At 46.3% G+C, this 19,789-nt stretch overlaps 1 protein-coding gene across 2 annotated transcripts in view; it reads right to left on the reverse strand.

Moving 5' to 3' along the window:
* The window catches only part of DUS3L (dihydrouridine synthase 3 like), a 241,275-nt gene that overhangs the window by 144,649 nt on the left and 76,837 nt on the right, over window positions 1-19,789 (reverse strand). For both annotated transcript variants that reach the window (XM_078663631.1, XM_078663632.1), the window contains exon 4: window positions 1,926-2,531. In XM_078663631.1, coding sequence (XP_078519757.1) covers window positions 1,926-2,531 — 606 coding nt within the window. The remainder of the gene's footprint in view (window positions 1-1,925; window positions 2,532-19,789) is intronic.

A 19,789-nucleotide genomic window follows, 5' to 3' on the forward strand; every position in this document is an offset into this window, starting at 1 on the left:
GAAACCTACACAAATACACACACATACAAATATACAGGGTCCACCAGTGCAATTGTTTTACAGGTTAAATTTTAACCATCCCGTACATGCTTATACATACAAAAGCAGAGAACACATGTTTATGTGTAGGATTAATTCCATTTTACTTTTTTGAAGTGTGTGTCTTGAAGGATAAGTGTGGAAGTCAGCGAAGCAAGCAATTAGGTGTGTATAGTGACATCATAATCTGTGTGCCAAATTTGCAGATTTGCCCATGCATACCCACACATATTCTAAATAAGTGAACAGGTATGGGAAGTTGTTCATTTTTAAAAGGTGGGTTTGCCCTGCTCCCTTCACTATCCAATCCATTCCCTGCCTGGTGATCTTTCACAGATCTTTTTTCTTAGCTTTTGGCTAAACTCTCTGCTCTGCTTCGTCTCTCCTGTTGCCAGAACTCCAATAAATAAGTTTAGTGCTTACTGTGTTTTGTGCCCTGGCTCCTGTAACCCGTTGTGTTTTCCTACCGTTTTCCAACACTCTGCTGTTTTTCTTCCTGCTCCGGGTTGTTCCTCGGTTGCTTGCCCTCACTACTGATCCTTGTATTGCTTCCTACTCAGTGATCATTTCTTTTCCCCACGCTGGTTCCTGCTCACTATTTTAGACTAATCGATTCCTTGCGGTTTACTATGCTACTCAATCCAAACTCAGTGCCTTCTTCTCACTGACTTTAACTTTTCTGCATGGTCTCTAATCTCGTCTTTGATGTTTTAGAAACGTTCCCTACTTTACTTCCTGTTTCAAACCCTAAGCCGTGCTTCACGTTTAATTCCAAATGTATTCAGTGTTTCAAAGTCCATGCCTCTGGTCTTTCTCTGATCTGTTATCTTAGTTTCAAAGGGCTATCTGTAGCTATCTGGTCTTTCTTTGTGTGTCTATTATTCTCTCTCACCTCGGAGGTAGACCTTTCTACCTCACTCATCTGTCTTGGGCTTCAATCTCAAATCTTGCCTTCTCCCATGTGTGTTTCTGAGCTCTGCTTGTCAGCTTGGTGTCTGAGGTCACCGTCATCTCTGTAAATCATGGTTTCCATTTCTATTCTGTTACATTTCCTTCCCTCAATCCTCTTTGTCTGCGGGGTGGAGGGGGGTAGTAGAGGTGATGGGAGGGGTTTGTTGCTATGCAGATGGTGGAGGCAGATTGGTATGTTGATCCTGGAGAGTGAGGTGGGAGTGGAATAAGCTGGCCAGGACCTACTGTCTTATTCGACTATCTCCTGATCACAACAATACTGATTAGGGGCAGAAAGAAGAAGGAATTAAGAAGTTAAAGCAATAATACATTTCACTCAGTTTTGCTCCTTCGAAATCCTTTTTATGGGATTGCACAGGCAGCCGCCTGACTCACCCCCACTATAGAAAGTGCTCCTACCAAGTGAGGCGACAGGGAAAGCTGAGAAACCCATGAAGCGAAATAGCTCCAAATGTCAGGGAAAAAATTGCCATCACTTCACTGGAAAATAAATCCCTTTTTCGCTCATCTAAGATTTGTACATGCGGTCTTCTTTAGCGGTTGGGTGCGCTGAGGGAGGAATAGGAAGAGGGTGAAGGAGGGTTCTACTTACTTGACAAATAACCGCTCCCCAACAAACATAAAAAGAAATGTGCATCTATGTCTCTAAGCTGTGTTTGCGCAATAATGTATTCTTGTACTTTTTTAGATTTGGCCTGGAGAGGGTTTTCTTCCTAGCTCCCTCTTGTCTACACAATGTCAAGATAACACTCAAGGCTTAGATTGACTTTATAGCTTCAATTATCTATACAACACAATATTGGCATTCTTGACAAACATGCTTCATCCAGAATAGAATATTTAAGTATGTAAAACAAATAATATTTATACATTCACTATGCAATGGCATATTTTCGCCCCAAAAAAATACTTACTTTCTTCTTTTCGCACAATCTGATTTTGACAACATCTTCGTCTGTCAATGGTCCTATGGTTTTAACTGAAGTTTCTTTCTGTGCACCTAGACTGAGTTCTTCAGTCACAGGACTCTCAGCTGCCTCCTGAGAGACCGTCTCACCAGTGTCCATTTTAAGGGGTTCTGTGCTGACATTTAGCTTCTCCTCGAGTACTGATGTAGCATCCCCACTGTTTTTATCCCCTGGCAGGGGAAGTTGAAAATCCCGAGCTTCACCATCCACAGGGCCTGGTTTGCTTGATGAGTTCATCTCTTTTAGATACTTGTCCGATTTTTCAAAGGATACTTTCCGCTTCCTCAAGCAGTGCTGTAGATCCTTGTCAATCTGATTTTTCACCAATTCTTTGTTCTCCCACAGCTTCTGCACTTCCTCATTAACTAAATTTTTGTAATTTTCTCCCAAGTGGGCTTTGGCAAACCTGCATGTGACACCGTAATTGCACTTTCCAAATGTCTCAAACAAATAACACTTCTCCCCAATTTCAGCAGACTTCTCAGCCATATACTGGTTGATATCATGCAAATATTTACACTTGACTCCAAAAAAGCATTTACTGGCACATTCCTGTAAAAGAAAAAAGAAAATGTGTTCAATAAACGGAGTACCATTGCTCATCAGTGACCACTCTAAGTTGTACATTGCAAATGAGATGAGTAATGACTGATTATCCATCACTAAGGCAGTGTGGTTTTCAATTCACACAAAGTATTTTAAAAGGGGACTTATCCAATAGAATCCTACCAAAAATGCAGGACTCACTAATGGTCAGAAAGCCCTGTAACATGAAAATAACAGGCAGTTTCGAGCTTGAACTTTATATCAGGGCAAGCAATCATTTAAATACTATCAATTTGTTAAAGCCCCAATCAGAAGTGTGACCAGGAGGTCTAGTAGAATGCAAAGATTGGCACAGTCCTAGACACAAGTGTCAGAATGACTGGAGAACATTTTTAGGTCAAAAAAAGAAGATATCAAATCTTTCTCTTACAACAAACTGTATGCAGTGGATTTGAGAAATGACCAGCGAAGACCATTTTTAATACCAAATAAAGGATCTACGTTAAAGAGTTTGGTGCAGGTTGAAGGTACAGAAAGAAATGTAAGAGCTCAGTACTGTGAACATTTTTATTTAGTTTACATTTAAAACAAGCATTTGCAATGCAGTAGGTCTCGCAGATGCGCAAGTTTAAGCTATTGGCATTGTAAATTACAATGCCTTTTATTTATGTTTTTAAAAAGAAAACAAAAATAAAAGGCATTGTTATTTGCAATGCCAATAGCTCAAACTTGCGTCAATACAAGACCTATTGCATTGTAAATGCTTGTTGTATTAGGTACAGGGACAGATCTGCAGGACTTCTGCTTTTGACTGGGAAAGGGGAGCATCTTACAATGAGCTCTGTACCTTTATGCTATTTGACCCATTTAACGTGAGTGTACTTTTTTGGAAGTCAACACCTGCTGACACCTTATAGGGAACCTATTGAGAATACAGGAAGGGATGCCACTTTAGATGCAGAGTAGGGACAGATTATTCTAAATTCATAAATACAGATGAAAAGAGATTTAGATGCAGCATCTATACTCTGGTGTGTTCTTATTTTGGAATTTATTATTTTACGCCTATTTTGTCGAATGAACTATATATGTAGATTGATTTCTGTATTAGTTTTCATGTATCTTTATACTTTCGTTTTTAGGGGTGTCTATATTTTGTTGTTCCTGGCTTTGTAATAAATCTACAAAAGCTTAATTCAGAGTTCATGGTTATTGGATACGGCTGGAAGGGACATTGTATAATTGGTCAAATGTGTTCTTCCCTCCACACTTTTGAGCAGGCAATAAAGACCATCGGCGAGAAATTCTCAAGTAAAATTAGGGTGCGTAATTCGGCCTTATCACTGGTATTCATCATACTTTCTTAGGACTGCCTGCACCCTGCTCCTAGAGGTATCACTTCTATGGCATTTATTTAAGGCGGTGCCATAAGTCTACCACTGTGCTGAATTCCTATAATCCAAGAATTGCAGAATACTCACTCTGGGTTGCGTTTGTAGGCCGCCTTCTATGGTAGCATGTCAATAATTGCTGAAGCTGCATTATAATTTTGCTCTTGTGTGGTGCAAGAGATACCTGCAATTGGTGGAAAGCTTTACTTCATGCTCTATGCTATTAAATCCTTTCTGCCTCTGGGAAGCATTGTTTCTGCAGCTCCAGAGATAAGAATTGTTATACCTAAAGAAATCCCCATATTGTCTTGGGACTCAGCTGCGGCAGCTAATACCAAATTAACAACATCTCATTTCAAAATTGAAACCCAGTCCATGTACAGATCCAGCCACAAAGCCATAGCTTTTGGAGCTGCGATCCCACCATGTTCCAAAGATTGCCTGGTCACCAGCTCCTTGACAGTGCTATGCACTCTTCCGCCTCAGGTCTCAAATGACCAGGTAGGTAGGTGTTCTAAAGTGATGAGCCCTGCACACAGCGGGATATTTGGGGCAGAGTGGCAGCTGTCAGGGGTAAAAAATGATGTGGGAGCACTGTTTATTTTTGCAACCATATGAGGTAAGGGTTGTTTGGGATAATGAATCTAATGGCTGGATGGCAGATAGAGTAGCGCATAGTGTGTGAAGTTGTTCTTCCAAATAGAATTTCTGTCAAGCTTTCCTTCAAATAATTCCAGCTGTAACAGTTTTCAAATGAAGCTGTGGTTTAAGAATAGTGATGAATTGAATTTTACCACTTAAAATATGACAAGCCTTTGAATGAACCTAAACGTTACAAACTATGCTGAATTAATGTGATGCAGACCCTAGAGGCAAGAATAGTAGGAGGTATAAATATTTTCCCAGAATTGTAAAATAATTCCGTTATTAAAAAGGCAGATGATTTCTCTTTAAAAGACCCATGTCAGGAGATGAGGCACCAGTGTGCAAGGCGATCATGCATGATTTCAAATTTCAGATAAAATAATTTTTTTTTAATTGTAAATGACATTGGCAAATGCTAAAACAGAGCAACACGTTTGCCAATTTGAAATGCAAGTTCATTGCACAATAACGAACGACAGCTCTGCTTGTTTAGCAGCATTTTGAAGTCAAATGTTCTGGTTTTATTTAGCTACTGGGGACAATTTCTGGTTTCTCTCTTGGCACGCCTATTGTTGTATCAAACGCAAACTTATTCTTTGAGCAAGGACATCAAAGATTACTTTGAGGTGCACAGTATAAAAGGAGCATAAAGTTCACAAGAAGACAGAACCTCAATTCATGTATTATAAATGTCTTCCTTCAGCGCAACGTCCATGACCATTAAAACCAGATAGGATCCTAGAAGCCAACATTATTTCTGTTGCAGTTTTATATAAGGCAAATTCGACCTTAAAGTATTGGAGCGGTTTACGTGAGCAGTAGTTACATGACATAAGAACACATTCATTTTTGCAGGCACAGGGAAATTAAGCGGTTTGCCCAGAATCACAGGATGTTGAGATGACGCCGAGACTCGAATCCCATTCCCCAATTCCATAGTAGGCCGCTCTGGCCATTACGCCATATCCTCTCCCCGACTTCTCCCGGTTGAGAGAGATTGTAGGAACTGTGCTGTGAGGTAGAAGGGACTTTGTCAGGCCTAAAAATATGTGTGACATCGAAGACACATTTAAAAGTGAGTGCTTAAAGGCTTCAGGCATGATACCAAAGCTCCCTCACCACATGGACTCAGCTATTAACAACAACAAAACCCACTCACGATCCCATTACGGCATGGCATAAACCCAGTCAGAAAAAAGGCCTGGTATTTCACACTCAAATAAACTGGATTGACAAGGGAATGCATGACCTGGTTCCTCTGCTAATTCCCCATGTTGCCCCACTGTCTCAACCAGACGTTGTGGCTAGTTTCAGCACCCAGAGTGTCTATGTAAAAAACAATGAAACCACAGAATAACTGGGATCTTATAATACTAAGAGGGCCTTTAACTCCTGTCACCAGCCACATCAAGATGAACATTGGAGTTGTATGTCAGTCAACTTGCACAACGCAATTAGGAAGGCAGAAAACAAGCATCACAGCATAAAGCACACAAGACCTAGACTAATATTGATGATACAAACATTGAATGCTCTTTTTCAGTTGTCTGTGTTTTCATCTATCTCTTTCTAGCTGTCGGAAGGGGTGCATACTCACTAGGACCGCTTCTGGTCCTACGACTCTCAAGCGAGGCTGCCGCTGACATCGCACGGAGGTTCCTCAGGTTGGAGCTTTGTAATCTATGACTTCAAACACCATAGACCACAGTTCGGTGTGCGAAGGAGGGGGCAACACTGAAGGAGGGTTGGCAAGATACAGCCGTGAGATGTCCCAAGCTGTGGCTGCAGAAGGAAGGGGGCAGCACTGAGGAAGGTTACCGCGGTGTGACAGTCAAATTGGCCCAGCGGCACTCAGGGCTTCCAGGCCTATGAGGGTGGGAGTACGCGGACGGCCCTAATCCTTGCGTGGGAGGCACCTCATCCATGTATGCGGGCGGCCCTTATCTTTGCGCTGGAGGTACCTCATCCGTGTATGTGGGCGGCTCTAATATTTGCTCTGGAGGCACCTCATCAATGGAGTGCTGAGCCCAGCTGTCGAGCCATCTGATTAAGGGAAACGCTGCTTATGTGCTCAGAGTGTGGTGGAGGGCTCACAAAGCGGAAGGGGGAAGCAAAACGAGCGGAAAGCAACAAATAAAACAAACAGAAACAGATGGAAAGCAACATTAAAAACAAGTCCGGCAGCGTCATGCTTGTTGTGGGGCGGGACTTCCGCCATAAGCTCGTGCACGAAGTGACTCGCCAGATGGAAGTGGTAACGCGGGGCTCCCATGCCGGAGGGGGAGCCCGGCGGTGGCCGCAGAAAAGTGGTGAGCCACGTCAATGGAGGCGGAGATGACACCCGGTGAGTGGGACTGGGTGCCTTGGGGGCTCGTGCACAGGCTCGGGCGACTGGTGCGTGTATTGTATTGTATTGTATTGTAAGGGGTGCTTGTAGAGCGCACTGACACCATGGGTTTCCTGGCGCTGTGTGGGCAGCTGGTGCGTGTGTGCGGGGCTGGGGGCGGCTGGTGCGTGTGTGGGCAGCTGGTGCGTGTGTGTGGGGCTGGGGGCGGCTGGTGCGTGTGTGGGCAGCTGGTGCGTGTGTGCGGGGCTGGGGGCGGCTGGTGCGTGTGTGGGCAGCTGGTGCGTGTGTGCGGGGCTGGGGGCGGCTGGTGCGTGTGTGGGCAGCTGGTCCGTGGCTGGGGGTGGCTGGTGCGTGTATGGGCAGCTGGTGTGCGCGCGCGCGACTAAGAGGCATGGCTGACTACCTGAGATGTGCACGGCTCGGGAGGCGGGGCTGGGCATACGCGTCCACGAGGTGCAATCGGCGCTCGTGCCCCGGTCTGTGGTCCCTTCAGAGCTGACTAGGCAGCAATAGGTCTTTCGCTAACGCGAGATCTAAAAACTAATGCCAAATGTCATTTCTGGGTCGTGTTTTTACCAAATAACCTTAAAAGGGGATAATATTTTGCTTGTAATCACTGCTTATCTACTTAAAGACCAATTTCCTAGGCTACAAAGGGAAAACGTTACATGCCTATAACAATTCGTTGCTGTAGAACACTAGAGTTGAGCAGCTCTTTACTGTACTGTCATTTAGTGGTGGGCTTAGATCATGCAAGTTGTTTTCCTCAGGGAGTTTTGGACTTGAGGTGACTTTGCAATACTCCCGCCTTCAAGACCGATAATGTGTCTTGACATAGACCACCGCTAATTGAGTTTTTCCATTATAGGTAAGCGTTAGCACAGAGATACGAAGAATTATTGTCTTTAAACTAGGCGTAAATGTAATTAAGGTTCATGTGTTATTAATCAAACGTTACATAAACACACATCAAGAGAGGTGGGAAGAGGATATGTCTACCTACAGCACTACAAACCAGTTGTTACAGATGAGTAATATGTTACATTTGCAGAATGGGTTTCTGTGGATCACATGCTTGAATAGACTAAAAAGCAGTGCCTTCTCCAAAAAGTGGTGGCTGGCCAGAAGCTATGGCCTTTTACCGAACATGCAAGTTAACACAACAATGTTTCCTAAATGTTTAAATCCTAGGCCACGTACCAGCGTCACATCAATCGTTTAAAGGGATTTTGCCTAGGAAAGCCATTTTGGCGCCTTTTTTGGAATGGATTGTGCTCTAGGCACAGAGGGCAATGAACGCTCAGCTTTTGATCCATAGACAGACTATTTTGAGTATGTTAAGTTAGCCTGTCTGCCTCTGGAATATATGTTGTATGGCATTATCCTTTCACAGAACTAAGGAAAGTGTCAATTCATCCAAACAATGACTTTGCAAACACCTCTGGCGACACCAGTCTGCTCCAGTCTCCCTGTTGTCTACATTTCAAGGCCTGAGAGCGAATGTTGAAAATAAACATGTAGTCTGATCTTTTCTCGTAATAATGGTTCATACTGGGTGTGTTCTGGATTAAGTGGATGGTGCTCCAATGTAGGGTAAAAGTCAGTAGTCAACCCTACTCAAAACCCCATGACCTCTGATTCAGAGAAATTTTCACCCTAGGTTATCGCAAGAGGTCATGCCAGACTGTCACCGCAGCCATCCTTATGCTGAGAGCCAATACAGAGAGGAGAGGAGCCGAGCCCCGCTGATGTGTGTTTTCCTTCCGAGGGAACATTCTCTCCCAGAGGATGAATGATAACAGGGCTTCTCCCCTGTGAACAGGTATGCAGAGCGCTGAAACCCAATAAACTCTAGAGGTAAGTTAGCTTATACAGGCTCTCATAGTGTAGTGCATAGTAGTCTCTAGGACACAGCTTTTCAGCATTGGTTTGTTCTGAGCCTCCACCCCTCACAAAGCAAAATGTTTTGAAGTTGGGGGCCCCAGTCCAAAACGTTATGTCAAGTATTGGGGGAGGGCCAACACAGAGCACAGGGGTGGCACATGTGAGTACATTGATGCATTTTCTGTAGCTCATAATCCACAATAAACGTGATTTATAAGAGGGTAAATTATACAAAAACAAACTGACTAAAAAGAAAAAAAATGTTCCCCATAATATAGGTGTAGTGAGCTTCTTTCACTCCTGGTCACCAATGCAACTGTACCCACTGCACTAATGATAGCTGTGGTGGTGAGTATCATCACTATGTCCTCTGCCTCCTTCACCCCTTTCCCATCAGGCCCTGTCAACACACAAATCTTGAAACAGGCTCTTTGTCCATTTTGTGTATTTTAGAGTTTTATACAGATACACGACCACGATCAGATTCATTTTTTTGAGCCACAGGGAGATTGAGTGATTTTCCCAGAATCAGAAAATGTTGAGCTGCTGCCTGGACATGAAGCCAGCTCCTCAATTCCAAAGCTGGCAGCTTTCACCCAAAGGCCACTTCTCGCTCCTTTAAAAAAGAAAGAAATATCTCATGTAATGCCACCCTCCCCCCTCAAGTTTTGCAGCAAAAGGTTCCCTCAGCCCTACAGTTTCCAAGGAAAATTAACCCCCACAACCCCCATCTTTTTAGCGAAAGACTGTCATAATTGTGATTGAGTGGGTTCCTCGAACCCCTGGACTTCAGCACAGCTGCACCTGCTTCACTAACAATAGCTACTGCTTTGCAAAGTGTGCTTTCTTTCTTTCCTTTGTTAGAAAAGATAGGCTCCTATCTTGGCTCATCCTAGTGCTGCCATCTTTCTGACAACCAAACTAAGCTATTTTACCTTCTCGTGGGTCGCTGTCTAGAGACGCAAGGCAACACTGGCACAGCAGGTGTGCACTGGGGCCTTGTGCATGCAAGGATAGTGAAAAAGTCATAATTGGGGTTTAGTCAAGACCACTAGAATGATGTGATTTTGTGGCCAGTTTTTTCTACATAATTATGGATAATATATATTTATCTGCTGCATCATCTGCAAATTTTTACCCAAAAAATTAGTTTACAGATCAAACGTATAAAGAGTTACTAAAATAACAGTGACGTGTTTCAACACAATTAAAGGCCCTTCCCAAAGGTTAACTGGTAATCTTTATGTTGCTTTCTTATGTATTTGGGTGTTAAACCAGTACTAATGCGATTTATGCACACATTGTTAACAAATATAACAAGCATTTGCAATGCAATAGGTCTTGCATTCACGCAAGTTTGAGCTATTGGCATTGTAAATGATAATGCCTTTAATTTATGTTTTGGGTTTTAAAACATAAATAAAAGGCAGTGTCATTTACAATACTAATTGCTTAAACTCTCGCAAATGCGAGAACTATTGCATTGCAATAAAGGGCCTTCTCGACCGCTTGTTAGTTTGTAAATATCAGAGGAAGAGACCGGCCTGTGATATCTTCAAAGGAGTGATAAATAGTGCAGTGAAGAAGATGTGCAAGTGTTGTAAATTACACAGACACAAAGTGTGAAGTTAGAGTTACATAATGATCTGAGCTATTCACACAAAAAAAGCGCTCCAACACCTTTCGCTCTGTGATTACACTGTCGCGGCTCAGGAGGAAGAGCGGGGGGGGGGGCAATTTACTGTCCTCTCCCGAGTATGCAGTGTGGCATTAAGTAATGCCATTGCTATCTTTGGCCTAATGAGAAAACACTCCAGCTGTAGTAGGGCCCTGGCTTCACCTCCTGGTGCAGGGCGGGCTGTGCTTTATGGCAGGCATGGAGGGAGGGAGGGAGAGTATCCTCTGCAGCTCTGACCTCATGCAGTGCCTCTGCTATTACTAGTGAGCGAGAGGCGCGGAGGTGGTGGTATTGGGGATATTGGTGCGGATGGTGGTAGTATTGGTGGTGGCATTGGAGGTATTGGTGGTGGTGGTGCTATTGGTGGTACTGGTATTTGAGGTGGTGGTATTGTTGGTATTGGTGGTGGCTGTGGTATTGGTGGTTGGGGTATTGGTGGTTGGGGTATTGGTGGTGGTAGTAATGGAGTTGGTGGTGGTGGTAATGGTGGTGGTGGTGGTGGTGGTGGTATTGGTGGTGGTAATGGTATTTGTAGTGGTATTGGTGGTGGTAGTATTGGTACTGGTGGTGGTGGTAGTGGTGGTGCTATTGGTGGTGGTGGTGGTAGTATTGGTAGTGGTGGTGGTATTGGTGATTGTATTGGTGGTTGTATTAGTGGTGGTGGTATTGGTGTTGGAGGTGGTATTGGTGGTTGTGGTGTTGGTGGTTGTGGTGTTGGTGGGCGTGTTATTGGTGGTGGATTGGTGGTGGTAGTATTGGTGGTGGTGGTATTGGTGGTGGTAGTATTGGTGATGGTATTGGTATTGGTGGTGGTGGTGGTAGTATTGGTAGTGGTGGTGGTATTGGTGGCGGTGGTATTGGTGGTTGTATTGGTGGTGGTATTGGTAGTGGTAGTGGTGGTATCGGTGGTATTGGTTGTGGTGGTATTGGTGGTGGTATTGGCGGTGGTGTTGTTAATAAAATAAGCTTTTGGCTTAGTGCAGATGACATGTAACACAGATGTGCTGTTGTCAGCTTCGGCCCATTAGCACATGAATATGTACTACCTGGAATTCATATGACTTAATTCGCTAATCATTTCCAAGTCCATTTTACTTGGGGGGTTGACACAAGATAATGCCTGGTTAAAGTGATTGAAAGAAGGGCCTGTGTTCCGGGGGCAGCCGTGCTGCTTAAGAAAAGAAAAGTGGTTTCAGCTGAAGCAACGCATGGCCGGCCTGCAGTAAGAGAAACTCCATAAAGTAAATAGTGCTTACAGACTAAATAACAGGTCCTGTGTAACAACTGAAGTAAAGGGGCCAGTAGTCATGGGAGTTTGCAAATGAAGACAAGGCCATACTAAGGAGGGACTACAAACCTATGAACGAATCTGAAGGCAGCATCTACGAAAGACAATGGCACAAGCCAATGAAAAATATAGGCGGTGATTTGGTGCGGCTTCTCTCCCATACACTACTACAGCAGTCTTGCAGAGCAAGCAGCGCATGCGCGCTGCCCCTAAGCTCGACCTAAAAATGACAACAACAAAGTAATACTATCACAAAATATCAAATGTGCTACAATATGCTGCATAATTTGCCTTTTCTTGTAAAATAATGTAGTGTAATGATTTGGTCCTGCCCTGTGCCACATAATTCCAGCGGATCTGGGTTTAGTTGGCCTTTAGTGGAGAAGCGTGGCTCAGTGGTTAGAGGCGGCAGACCCGGAAGCTGAGATCAGCCGTGGACCAGGGTTCGATTCCCTGCCTCGGCGGGACTCGGGCTCAAAAATTCCATAGACTCGACAATTCTCGCTCCGGTGCCTACTCGACTCACGGGGTCACACTCTGCAACTCTGGGCAATAGCTTGCTTAATCTCCACTATGGCCCCTCGCGGTGGGATGCCTGGCTTTCACCTTGTGGATACCCTGCCGGGGTATCTCACACGGGAATACCAGGACGGGTTCCCTAAGCAAGCGCCTTGATGCCTTCGGGTGATACGTGCGCTATATAAGTCGCAATACATACATACCGCTCAATGCTGTGAAATTGGTTAAGCTCCAACCATAAAGGCTGCTTGGGAAATAAAATAGGCTTCAACTGATGGAATCAGTTGAAAATCTGAGCGTGTTACCAGTTAAGTTCTAGAGTGCGTCCTTTTAATGGATAAAGGCTTCTAGGTTTACTCAAATTACATATTACTAAAATACATACGTATGCGTCTATTGAATATACTACTTACCAGTATGCATCTGTTCTTGGCATGTAGGGCTGCTGACATTCATATCTATAGCATTGATCGCCGCCTAGTGTTGGGTCCGGATGATTGCACATTGTTGTCCTGGAAGAGTCTTCGAAGTATTACGAGATAGGTGGCTCCTCCCCTGGACTACAGTGCGCATGGGCATCGACTCCATCCCCAGATTGTTTTTAGCCATTGTGGCGAAGATGGAGTGTAACAGTGTGAGCGATGACCATGCTAAGAGTAAGTGTAAATTCTGCAGCCGCTACAGGCGCCGGGGAGGAGGGCGGGCGATATGAATGTCAGCAGCCCTACATGCCAAGAACAGATGCATACTGGTAAGTAGCATATTCAGTTCGAGGCATGTGGGCTGCTGAATTCATATCTATAGCATAGAATATATAGCAGTCCCTCCATTATCGGCGGCCGCCTGTGCCAGCTGCAGACGTTGGAAAAAGTGTTTTTAGAACAGCCTGCCCCACAGCTGCTTGGAGTGCACATCTACACAGTAGTGTTTAGTAAATGTGTGTGGGGTAGACCATGTGGCTGCTCTACAAATGTCTTCCAAAGGGATATTACCAAGGAAAGCCATGGAGGCCCCCAACTTGCGGGTGGAGTGGGCTCTTGGGGGGACCGTTAAAGTGCGCTTAGCTTTTTGATAGCAAATTTGAATACACCTAACGATCCACCTGGGTATACCTGCTTTGGAAATGGGGTTGCCTTTGTGTTGGGCAGAAAAGGCAGCAAAGAGTTGTGTCGTCTTCCTAAAATCTTTGGTCCTATCGATGTAGTACATCAAAGCTCGTTTGACATCAAGAGTGTGGAGCATTCTTTCGGCCACAGTCTCTGGGTTTTGAAAGAACACAGGCAGTTCAATAGTCTGATTGACATGGAACTGTGAAACCACCTTAGGAAGAAATTTAGGGTTAGTGCGCTGCACCACCCTGTTTGATTGAATCTGTATAAATGGCTCTTGCACGGTGAGCGCCTGGAGCTCACTAACACGTCGCAGTGACGTAATGGCTATAAGGAAAGCCACTTTCCATGTTAAGAACTGGATTTCACATGAATGCAGAGGCTCAAAAGGTGGACCCACCAGTCTGGTGAGGACCACATTAAGGTTCCATACAGGAGCTGGCAGGGTTCTGGGAGGAATGACCCGTTTCAGTCCTTCTAGAAAGGCTTTAATGGCAGGCACTCTGAAAACGGAGAGATGCTGTCTGTTCTGGAGATAAGCCGCGATGGCGGATAAGTGTATCCGAATGGAAGCATATGCCAGATTGCATTTGTAAAGATGTAACAAATAACAAATGATGTTGTGAGTAGATGCATCTAGCGGGTTGATGTTGTGTTCTGTACAGTAAATGACGAACCGCTTCCATTTTGCTGCATAGCATGCTCTGGTGGTGGGCTTTCTTGCCTCCCGTATGATATCCATGCAGTCAGGAGGCAAGTTAAGGTAGCCAAATTCTAAGACCTCAGGAGCCAGATCGCCAGGTTGAGCTGTTGCGGATCTGGGTGCTGAATGTCGCCATGGCTCTGCGTCAAAAGTCTGGGTGTGAGGTGCAGCCTTTGATGCGGTACCACGGAGAGTTCTAGAAACGTGGTGTACCATGGTTGGCGTGCCCACGTTGGAGCAACCAGGATGAGTGTCATCGAGTGTCGTTTTAGCTTTCTTGTCACCAGCGGTACGAGAGGTGCTGGGGGAAAAGCATACGCAAATCTGCCTGACCAGTTCATCCATATCGCATTGCCCTGCGACTGTGGGTGCAGGAACCTGGCGGCAAAGCTTTGGCATTTTGCGTTTACCCTTGTGGCGAATAGGTCTATCTCTGGATGACCCCACTGCTGGAAGTACGGGCGGAGTACTGATGGATGTATCTCCCACTTGTGCATTTGGTGGCTGTAACTGCTGAGCAGATCCGCCATCTGATTGTCCTTGCCCAGGAGGTGTTCCGCCATGAGGAAGATGTTCCTCTGAATGGCCCACTTCCACATGCTCTGAGCCAGATGAGACAACTGTGGAGAGTGTGTACCTCCCTGCTTTTGAATATAGTACATGGCTGTCATGTTGTCCGTCCGAATCAACACGACTTTGTTGCACAGATGTACCTTGAATGCCTTCATCGCCATGAAGATTGCCATCAGTTCTAGGTAGTTGATGTGCATCTTCTGTTGCTGCGTTGTCCATAGTCCCTGCACCGTGTAGTGGAGTACATGAGCTCCCCATCCCTGGAGAGATGCGTCCGTTGTCAGAATAATCTGTGACACAGGCTCTTGGAACGGTCGGCCCTTGCAAAGGTTGTGTGGATTCCACCAATGCAGAGAGTTGTATGCCCGACCGGTCACCAACACTAGGTCTTTCAACTGTCCTTGAGCCTGATTCCACTGATGTGCTAAGCACTCCTGAAGCGGACACATATGTAGTCTGGCATGCGGGACTATGAAAATGCAGGAGGCCATCATGCCTATCATCTGCATGAACACTTGTGCCGGAAGCGAGTGTTGCGGTCTGAACTTCTGGATCAGCGACTGAATGCTGTTGATCCTCACAGAATTTGGCTGAGCCGTGGCTGCCAGAGTATCTATTGTCGCGCCCAGGTACTGCTGCACATGGGCTGGCTGAAGGTGCGACTTCGGATAATTCAGTGAGAATCCCAGAGTGTGAAGAAGGCGAATGGTGTGGGACATGTTGGTTTTGCTTGGATAAGCCAGTCGTCCAGATAAGGGTAGACGTGAACGTTCTGCCTCCTGAGGTGCCCAGCCATTGTCGCCAGGCATTTTGTGAAGACCCTGGGCGCTGTGGTCACTCCGAAAGGGAGGACTTTGAATTGATAATGCCGATTCTGAATGGTGAATCCAAGGTATTTTCTGTGTGACAGATGTAGTGGAATGTGAAAATATGCATCCTTGCGATCTAATGTTGCGAGGAAGTCTCCCTGATTGAGCAACGGAAGAACCTGCTGCAGCGTGAGCATGTGAAAGTGTTCCGAGAGAATGTACTGATTTAGGGGTCTGAGATCCAGTATGGGTCTGAGGGACCCGTCCTTTTATGGGGATCAGGAAGTACAGGGAGTACACTCCGGAGCCTCTGTCCTCCACCGGCACGAGCTCTATTGCCCCTTTTTGCAGCATGACGAGCACCTCCTGCTGCAATAAGTGCAAATGCTCTGTTGATATAGGACGGTGCCTTGGTGGGATGTTGGGTGGAGTGGACATTAACTCCAGACAATAACCGTACTGGATACGTTTTCTGACCCACCTGTCTGTGGTGATGGATTTCCAGGCTGGCAGGAACTGTTGGAGTCTCCCCCGACAGGTGTTGTATGGTCGGGGGGCAGTGAAAAGGCGTCACTGTTTGTTGGCGGCGGAGGATCGGGAGTTGTTGTTTCCACGACCTCTGCCCTTGGCGCTGTTTCCACGATAGCCGCCTCTACTCTGCTTGTTGTAAGAGGTCTGCGCCCCACCTTTATTGTACTGTGTTTGCTGGTACATCTGGCCTCTGGAAACACCTCTATTGCTTGAGCGACGAAAAATACTACCCCTGAACTGCTGGGACTGGAGAGCCCCCATGGACTTTGCAGTCTCGGTGTGTTTCTTTCTTTTTTCCAGGGTGGTATCCACCTCAGGTCCAAATAAGTGATCAGGGTTTACAGGCTGATTGAGGATGGTGGTTTGTATCTCCGGTTTGAACCCGGAGATTCTGAGCCAGGCCTGACGTCGCAGCATCACACTTGTGTTAATTGCCCTGGCCGCGATGTCTGCTGCGTCCAGTGCACATTTAATAGAAGCATTGGAGATGAGCTTCCCTACCTGAATGAGCACCTCCGCCGCCTCTTTATACTCATCGGGCAAGTGCTGTAACAGGGTCTCAAGTGTATCAGTGTGCCCTGTCATATCTGGCCAGGAGTGCCTGAGTGTTTGAAATACGCCAGATATTGGCCGCTTGAGCCGCCACCCTCTTCCCTGATGCTTCTAGCACTTTCGATTCCTTGTCAGGGGGAGGTGCATCACCAGTGGTTTGAGAATTCGCCCTCTTCCGGGCATTAGAAACGACCAAAGAGTCCAACGGCAACTGGCCCCTGATGTAGGTAGGGTCGCCAGGTGCCGGCTTATACTTTTTCTCAATCCTGGGGTTTATAACCCTGGCACGTGTGGGTTCCTTAAAAATGTCTGCAGCATGTTTCAGAACCCCCTTTAGCATTGGCAGAGTTTTGACAGTCTTTTCAGAGGTGGAAAGGGTATCAAACAGGAATTCCACCTCAACAGGGTCAGCATGCAGCTGGACGTCATGATTTTTAGCCGCCCGCTCAATGAGAGCATTGAATGCCGCAGAATCCTCAGTAGGGGAGGGTTTGACATTATACACTTGACTGTCCTGGGCAGTGTGCGGATCATCAGGGTCCCCTGCATCCGCTCATGAGTCTTGGTGATCCTCAGGATCAGTGTTGGCAGGGAAGTTGTACTCCTCATCATCCCCCTCACCAGCCTCCACATCTGAATAAGTGGGTGAGGATGGAGCAATGGTCCGAGGCCGTGGATCAATAGGCTCCACCAGAACTGGGGAATCCGTAGAAGGCTTTTTGCGCTTCAAGGGAATGATGTAGGACTCCATAGGCTGAGCCGGCGTGATCTTTCTCTTATAGAGTGAAAGTGTACCGGTGTCGGCATCGATAAAGTGTTCCGACTGCTCCTCCATCAGGGGTTGTCGATGCTTCAAGCTCACCACTGGCTGTGGAGGCTTCGACCCCGTGGACACCTTGACGGGCGCGTTGTCGACCGGTCTTGGTGCGAACGCCTTCGGCGCCACTTTCGGCGGCAGCGTGAACTGGATTGGCGCCGAGGACTTCGGCTTCATGGCAGCGGGCTTCGGGGTGGAAGAATCCTTCGGGTTGACCGCGGTAGCCTTGCTCTTGATGCGTTGCAATGAGTCAGACACCTGCTTCGTGAAGGAGGCGGACGGTTTCGTCGACCCGACAGGCGTTCTCGGTCTACCAGCCTGTGCAGACTCGAGCGCAGAACTTTTGGCCTTCTCCGGTCGATGTGCAGGAATTGCCTCCTTTGAATCGCCGTGTCCTCCGGCCGTGACGACGGCCTTCGGTGCCGACGGTTTCGGGTCGGCGGCCTTGACAGTTGGATTCGGTGCCCCAGTCTTCGGCTCGATGCCCTTGATGATTTGGGCTTGATGCCCTTGAGCGACTTCGGTTCGACGGCCTTGGGCGCCTTAACCGGATCGACAACCTTCTTCGGCTTCGGCTGCCCCGACATGTCGGAAGACGAGGAGGCGACCGGAGCGACAGACGTCTTCTGTTTCGATGGCGTCTCTATCACTCTCTGTTTTGTCGAGACCGAAGCTTTCACTTTCGGTTTCACCAATGGCGGCTCCGCAGAAGTGTCCGTAGTCGGGCCCGTATGCGAGACCGTGGATCCAGTTGTAAGGTCTTGGGTAAGGCCATGTGGCGATCCCTCGACCTGAGCCTCAGTGATTGTTCGATCGGGGCATAGCTCTTCGCCTGAGCTATCTTCCGTGGCCCCATAGGCCTCATTGTCGTCTCCTACCTCGTCGACGACTTCTTCTGTATCGATTACTTCGACGTCTGCGTCGTAGTCGATCTCCTCTGCCTGAGTCGAGAGCGGCTCCCGAACTTCTTGCTCGTCCGCTTCTTCCCCTTCGAAAATGTCCACCGGTGCCGGTGCCGACTGCCGGGCCTCTTGGCGCGCCGAAGTCGAATCGTCTTCTTCGAGCGAAAACGGGAACAAGCCATACAGTTGGCTTCATCGTGATCCGGCGACAGGCACTTGTTGCACACCGGGTGGACGTCGATGTAGGGATACTTCAATCCGCACACGGGACGTTTCTTGAACCGGCTCCGTTCCATGATGTGTTGTCGAAAGTCTGGTTGGGTCGACTGGGCCTCGAGCACCGAAGAGCCACGCGACTCCTATGGAAGTCCGACTCGGGAACTGAGCCGGAACAGAGCTGGGCACCGAACGCAAGACAATACCGACACTAAGGAAAATGCCTGCGGGCCTAAAGGAAAGTTTCTATCGATTCCGATCTAGAGTGATCAAATATGCATCCGAACTCAATAGCGGAAAAAAACAATCTGGGGATGGAGTCGATGCCCATGTGCACTGTAGTCCAGGGGAGGAGCCACCTATCTCGTGATACTTCGAAGACTCTTCCAGGACAACAATGTGCAATCATCCGGACCCAACACATGCCTCGAACATTATATTATCAATGCACATGCTTGAACAACTTCCTTATTTGCAATCCATACCGCATCTTTTAAGATTATGCAAGTCCCTATAAAATCTTTCCCATTCAATCCTAAGTCTCCCTCAATCACAATACCATTCACCTCTTTGTTTCTGTGTTTCAGCCTCACTTTAGCACTGGAACACCTGCAGGTAACTGTTCACTTTATAAAGCATTGAAAATGCAATAGGTCTCGCCTTTGATTAAGTTAAAGCCATTTGCTTTGCTAATGGTATTGTATAGCAAAGCAAATGGCTTTAACTTAATGAAAGGAGAGACCAATTGCATTTTTAATGCTTGTTTCTATAGGAGTAGTAACAATGTACTAGGCGAGGCATTGAGAAAAGGGGGCAATATTCCACATGAGTGCCACAAAAGAGGACACATTATTCCAGATACGAACTTATCAATAATGTGTTACAGGAGAAGAGAGGGAGAAAAAGAGAGAGAGACAGAGTTCTAACTTTTTTTTTAGCAGAATGTTTACTGCTGCTACATGTCACTGCTATATGTGAAACATGTGCTGCTACATGTGTTCTTTTTGGGAACATAGACTGCTGCTGTCCGTATTCTACCATGTTGTTATCTGTGTAATGAAAGCACTGCAGCTGTGCATGCTGTAAATGTGTATAAGTGGAGCATGTTAAAAATATGTTAGTACACAAAAGTGAAACTATTTACTTTGACAATCCTCGTTTTATTGTATTCACTGCTGTTTTCATCAACAATTATTAAAATATGTTTATAATGCAAAGAAAGGTCTGCCGATTCTTCCAGGTGCTCAAAAGTCCTAAGAACACATTTCAAACTTGAACATACACTGCTGTAATGCTTACT

The sequence above is a fragment of the Lissotriton helveticus genome, chromosome 10 (genome assembly GCF_964261635.1).
Source record: "Lissotriton helveticus chromosome 10, aLisHel1.1, whole genome shotgun sequence".
In the NCBI taxonomy this organism is placed as follows: Eukaryota; Metazoa; Chordata; class Amphibia; order Caudata; family Salamandridae; genus Lissotriton; species Lissotriton helveticus.